This window comes from Balaenoptera physalus (genome assembly GCF_965194825.1).
Source record: "Balaenoptera physalus genome assembly, chromosome: 5".
In the NCBI taxonomy this organism is placed as follows: Eukaryota; Metazoa; Chordata; class Mammalia; order Artiodactyla; family Balaenopteridae; genus Balaenoptera; species Balaenoptera physalus.
This window is the reverse complement of record NC_138884.1, coordinates 9,495,730-9,501,729: the sequence shown is the minus strand read 5'-3', so window position 1 is coordinate 9,501,729 and position 6,000 is coordinate 9,495,730. Positions and strand designations below refer to the sequence as shown.

The window sequence follows — 6,000 nt, the reverse complement described above, 5'->3', positions numbered from 1 at the left end:
GAAGGTAGGTAGGTAGGTGGGTAGGTAAATCTAGAAATGCCTACCTAAAGAGTCTTCTAAAGCAATAGTGATAAAGGAAAAAAGAGAATATGCCAGAAAAATAGTTTTTAGAAAAGCAGCACAGAATTTCATTCATGCAACAAACATTTAGAAGAATTTATTGAGCATCTCTATGTACAGTAATTTTAGAGCTCAGTGACCTTAGAAATTATCTGGTCCAGTCTCCTTATTTCACGGATGAGGATTCTGAAGCCCCCCCCCCCCAAATTTAAAATAACTTGGCTATTTTCATTCAAAATTAAAGGTAATAGGCTTTTTTGTCCCCCAAACTGAGCACTTACTTATGTATGCTCTTAAGTGTTTGTTTGTTTGTTGAATGGAACTTATTAATGGAAAGCTACTGTTCTCTTTACCACTTTTTAAACCATCTATTATTAAGTCTGGTAAAAACAGTACATAGTAATTCTTTTTAAAACTTATTGAAAATTTTTTTTGCTGTGTATAAGTGGGCTAATTAGCATCAGCCATTAGATTAATAAGTCTTAGATCCACCTTTAAGTTCTCCTTTTTCCCTAAGGCTCCCATCGCCTCCACTCCTCTCATCTCTCCTGCGCATAGCTCTTCTCACCCCACTGCTGCCACCCCACTGCTCTCAGCTGCTGTCCTTCCCACTCCATTCCTCCACAGGTACCCTCATCCGCATTTTCTTAAAACCAGGCTCAACTCCTATCACTGCCTCCTTCCCCCACCCCAAGGCTCTGAACATTTTGAAGGCCCAAGGCTTAGTCTGGTTCCTCAGCCCCAAACTTGCTGTCTTTCTCCCCAGTCTTATTTACCATTATTCTGTTTCCTCTGATGCTCCCTTCGAATTGTTCCTGGCCCTTCCTTAAATATGCCCCCATGTTCAAGCCCTTGCTCAGGCCTTCCCCTCCGTGAGAAATGCCTTTTCACCCATCATAAGCTTCAGAAATCCCATCCATCCTTAATGCCATATGCTCCCCCCGCTACCCTGTTTTCCTCTTCATTTTCCCAGCAGTTGGTTCTACTCTCTTGTGGCAGGAAGCAAATTTGACCTTCTATTAGATTACTCGGGTAGATGACTTAATTCTTCTACTGAAAGCAAGCTACCCATTCTGCAAGTACAAGAAGAAACAGTTCTGGTTACGTTAAAACAGCAAATTTATTGCATAATAGTGAGCTATATGCACACACATAGAAAATAAACGTTTTATATAACTGTATATCTTTTTTTAATCTTGTATTATAAAGACTGAAAAACTACCAATTCAGCAATTGGAATAAGTTTTAAAAACAAAAAGCAAAAAATCTACAATCCTTCATTGAGATTTGATGCTGTCTCACAGTTCATAAATACTTCATTTTATATAAATAAGTCTTTTCTCTAGTGACTAGGAATTTAAAATTAGGCTGACATGGATTCTTTGCTCATGTAGAATTTTCTTATCCCAGGATGAAGAAGGTTGAGTGTGTCATGATTTTTGAAATACATGTATTTGCTTCAAACACAATCCCTCCTGAAATCCCACTGTAAACACACATTTCAAATGCAATAAACAAAAGTTCCATAATAAAGAATGTCCTTAAGTCTTAGCAGTTAGGGAAGAGGAAAAAAAAAAAATCTGAGTAGAAATTTTGCAATTTAAATAGAAAACTAAAATAGACTGCATGCATGCACTAGGAGGAGAGGAGAGGAAGGGACGTTAAGTCAGGTAACAAAGAATGGGATGAAGTGAAGAGAAAAGTAGGAGGGTGGGGAGGAGAGATGAAGTGGTAGAGACAGAAAGTGATAGGGAAAAGGATAAGAAATTTATTAGTTCTACTTTTCTGGGAGAAAATACTCCCTAGAAAATTAATGCAACCTGCTCCAAAAGCAAAATGATGCAAGAGGGGGAGGGCCTGTTACCTCATCTTGTTGTCAAAAGGGCTTGGCGGGGCCACCAGACAGAATTCGGCTCAGCTGCGAAGCCCAGCGGCTCTGCACCCCTTTGAGGAGGGCCGGGAATAGGCAGAGCCACAGGGAGATGGCCTGTCCCTCAAGAACTGTTTTTTTAGGCAAGGCAGGTTTATGAAAGGCTCCCATAAATTCGCAAGAGCTCCGCCAAAGTCATGGACCCAGATTCAGCTTGTTGGGCTTGGGAATTTCTGAAGTAACCCTTTCCTTCTCAGTGCTTAGGCTTGGACGGCAACGAGCCAGGAGCATTTCCAAGGCTGCAGAGAAAGGAGACGATGTTCTGCATGTGCAGGTGAGAAAGGACAGGTCGGTCAAATCATTCTTGCAGAGGAATGAGAAGTTAGGAAGACAAGGAAGCGTCATGAGGAAAGATCAGGGCTGAGAGAGACGTCTGGGGGATGCGAGTTTAAAAATCCACTGCCCTTTTATCCAGCAGAGTACAACATAGTCACAAGTGCACAGAACAATGGGGAACTGGGTTTGGAGACAAAATCGCTTCCCAGACAAGGGCCAGTTTTTCACCCCATTCCTAACCCCTGATTTTTCAAAAAGGTCACTGCTTACCACCCCAGAAATGCATCAACCAGGTTCAGGATTCAAAAGTTCCAACCCACTTATACAATTAAAAAAACCAGAACTCACTCCCCATGATTTTCTGTATGGGCCTCAACGTGGACGTGGAGGAAGGAAGGGGAATCTGGGGCAAGCTGGGGAGCCTCAGGCCAAACTGAACCCCTCGTAGTTGTCAAGGGCCTGGGTCAGCCGTGCACACAGGACCTCCTTGCTGCTGTACTTGGGGAGGTCCAGAAGGTTGTAGCAGGTGTGGGCCACGGGCAAGTACTCCTCCCCGCTGGCTGTGGGCTGGATGACGATCTGCAGGCTGGCCATGCCGTAGATGGGGATGCGGTCGCTGCCTGTCAGGAACACTGCGGACGAAGAGAACGGGAAACACCAGCTAGGTACATGGGGAGCGGCTCTCTGCGGCCCAGGGGGGAGCAGAAGGGACGGGCTGACACCCTGTGGCTCATGCGAGAAGTACAACCACTTTTCTGTGCCAATATGTGTTGTATTAATAAATGCTCACTTATAAAGCAAGAGATTGCCTTTCAAACCCTGTGTTTCGGTTTTATATGGATAAAAAGTCTATACTTTTCATTGGCTAATTTCAGACCCTAATTCTACACTGACACAAAGCATCCCTCCAACGGAAAGATGCTCAAAAATGCCCCCAAATAAAAAGACGGCCTCAGTGAGACAGACGTATGGCCTCATAAATGTCACGAGCTTTCACAGAATCGAAGAGGAAGGGAACTGCTGACCTAGGAAGAGAGCCGACCTCAGCAACCAGGAAGAAGGCTACAGTCCATGGGGCCTCAGGGTCTTCTCTCCCCGCAAGTGTCTGTGCTTGTTGTGCCCCCTTGGCTGGTGAGCTTCCATTTGGGGTCTGTTCGCTTGCCTTTCCCTGTCTCTCCATTTTTCTTAAACCAGAAGATCCGACACTAACATTATATGAGACATTTCCCTCTTGCGACACACTTGTGACTTGGAGGGAAAAAAAAGACCAACCCAGCTGTCTTTTCCTGTTCTCCAGCACTAGATAACCTTCTTTGTTGAACTGCTGGAAAATTAACTATCGATACAATGACATCATTAGTTAAGAAGCACTTTCAAATAACCCGTCACTACCTGAGGCTACGATACATAAACGTTCTTGCCAAGCCTGTAAAGTTAATAAAAATTTACGAAAGTCTAATGGTCTCTGAACAGAAAAGCATCTTCTTTTAAGGAAATCCCCGGACCAAGGCCAAGCGCCTCTTGATCGTCACAGCTCCACGAGACCCACTGGCAAATCTTATCCTGTCATTTTGACTCATCTGCCGCTATTCCCTCAAGGGCCCATGTAACTGGGCAGAGGGGAAGCGGGGATCTTTTTAGGAATTCTTTTGTAAGAGCTCCGCTTCCTCTCATCCTTACTCCATGGGAGCAGTAGAAGCTGGGGGTAAATCTTGCATTGATACTAATATATGCTCATTCTTAAAAAGCAAAAGAGACTGCCTTTCAAACTCTTGTTTTTTTTCATTTTATATTGATAAAAATGTTATGCTATTCAATGGCTAATTTATGACTGATTACACAATGACGCAAAGATTTCTACTATTTTTAAAAGGGTAATTTGTTCATGTAAACTAGACTTCATTCTCCTTTCCAAATGTACTACCATTCTCAAATGTCATCCAGCCAGTCACAAAGGACCATTTATTGTATGATTCCATTTATATGAAATGTCCAGAACAGGCGAATCCATAGAGACAGAGCAGATTGGTAAGGGGTGGGAGGCTGGGAGGAAATGGGGAAAGATTGCTAATGGGTACAGTGTTTCTTCTCGGGGTGGTGAACGTGTTCTAAAATTAATTGATAGTTTCACAACTCTGAATATACTAAAAACCACAGAACGGTACACTTTGAATGGCTGAATTGTAACAGTATGTGTGTGTGAATTGAATCTCAATAAAGCTATTATAAATCACATCTCCCCAGTTACATCTGCAGTAGACACTAATATTTTCAAAAGGCTAGAAAGGGAGGTTAATCCAAACAATTCGATTTCGTCAATGTAATACTTAAAGGAATCACCTTCATATAAAATAAACAGTATTTTTAGAGCAATTAAAAATCAGTGACATGCTTTTCTTCCTTTCATGCCACCCACCCCGTTACACAACAAATAAGGATTAACGACCTCTGCTGCGCCTCAGATATCACTAAGACAAAAAATGTAAACATACTTCCTTACTTACCCTTTACGATTTAAAAGAGTTGAACTTCACCATGGAGTATACCATCCTGTACCATACGCAAAACTGAAATGGGGACAAACACCATACTGATATTACTTACAGAGAAACTTCTTCTTCTTTTCCAATGGGAACTCATGAAATGTTTCCCAGAATAGTTTCACAGTGGGATGTGTAGCTGAGTAATCACCCTTGTAGATGGCAGTCTGCCCAAAAAAGACAAAAAGAACAAAATGATCTTCCAGAAGGATATGACAAGTGGACGTCTGGACACCATTTGCACTGGAGAGTAAGAAATAACCACTGAGATGCAGGAGGCCTCCAAGTCCTACTTGACCGGGGGAATACTTAAGAAAGCGACCAGGTTCTGGGCACTGTGCCCGGCCGGGGCCGCTCCTTCGGGGGTGACAGACGGCACCTTTCCGGCTTACCTCCTCCAGCTCTTCCCAGCTGTAGCTGCTGCTCCCCACCATCATGGCCCTCAGCTCTGGAGGCTGGAAGAGCTCAAGCACTTTGCCACCGCACACCTTTAGGAAGCCGCTGGAGAAGGCTGTGTACCACTCGTGCACTGAGATTTGGAAGACGTAATTCACATAAGCATCCACAAATTCCTGCCTGCCGGGAGACCAAAGAAGTAGAATACGTTTAGCCCAAAGTCTGGTAGAATTTATCACGTTCCCCTTCTAACTGAGGCTGAGAGAGATGAACAATCTCATCAAATGCTCTCACCAGCAGGCACCCTACAGCATCTTGCAGGTTCCCACCCAGCCCTAGGATTCCACCAAGGGGGTCTCGGGTCATCTGGGGGCAGGGGAGGCAAGAAGGAAGGGGAGGGGGCCAGGTGGGTGGAACCATACTACTGACTTTATTTTACCTGAGGTGTTCCAGTTTTCATCTTGTTTATGGTCCTACATAATTTAGTTAAGAAAAAAAAAAAAGACTTTCTGCTTAAAAGAAAAAGTCTAAGATAATGGTTCTAGACTACTTCCTTTCTCTTCAAAAATGAATAAAGCTAAACCCATCTGACATTTGTATCGTCCCCTCCTTTAAAAGGTAATTTCCTAACACCTTACTATAAATCCCTTAATCGCCTCTGGAAAGAACTGTCTTAATACAATGGCTCCATCTCACTAAGGATCAGTCAAATGCTAATTACGACAATAGCTTCTGCAAGCCTGACTCAAAGCCAGCTGGCTTCCTGGGCTGCTTACTGTAGATAAGGAGTTGGTTTTC

General features: G+C 43.4%; 1 protein-coding gene across 5 annotated transcripts in view; it reads right to left on the bottom strand.

The window, feature by feature from the left end:
• Positions 1 to 1,161: 1,161 nt before the first annotated feature.
• HERC3 (HECT and RLD domain containing E3 ubiquitin protein ligase 3) overlaps positions 1,162 to 6,000 on the bottom strand; it is a 141,186-nt gene continuing 136,347 nt past the window's right edge. For all 5 annotated transcript variants that reach the window (XM_082461657.1, XM_082461659.1, XM_082461660.1 and 2 more), the window contains 3 exons: positions 5,199 to 5,382; positions 4,871 to 4,973; positions 1,162 to 2,898 (listed from right to left, as the gene is read on the bottom strand). In XM_082461657.1, the coding sequence (XP_082317783.1) occupies positions 2,690 to 2,898; positions 4,871 to 4,973; positions 5,199 to 5,382 (496 nt within the window). In that variant the 3' untranslated portion in view covers positions 1,162 to 2,689. The remainder of the gene's footprint in view (positions 2,899 to 4,870; positions 4,974 to 5,198; positions 5,383 to 6,000) is intronic.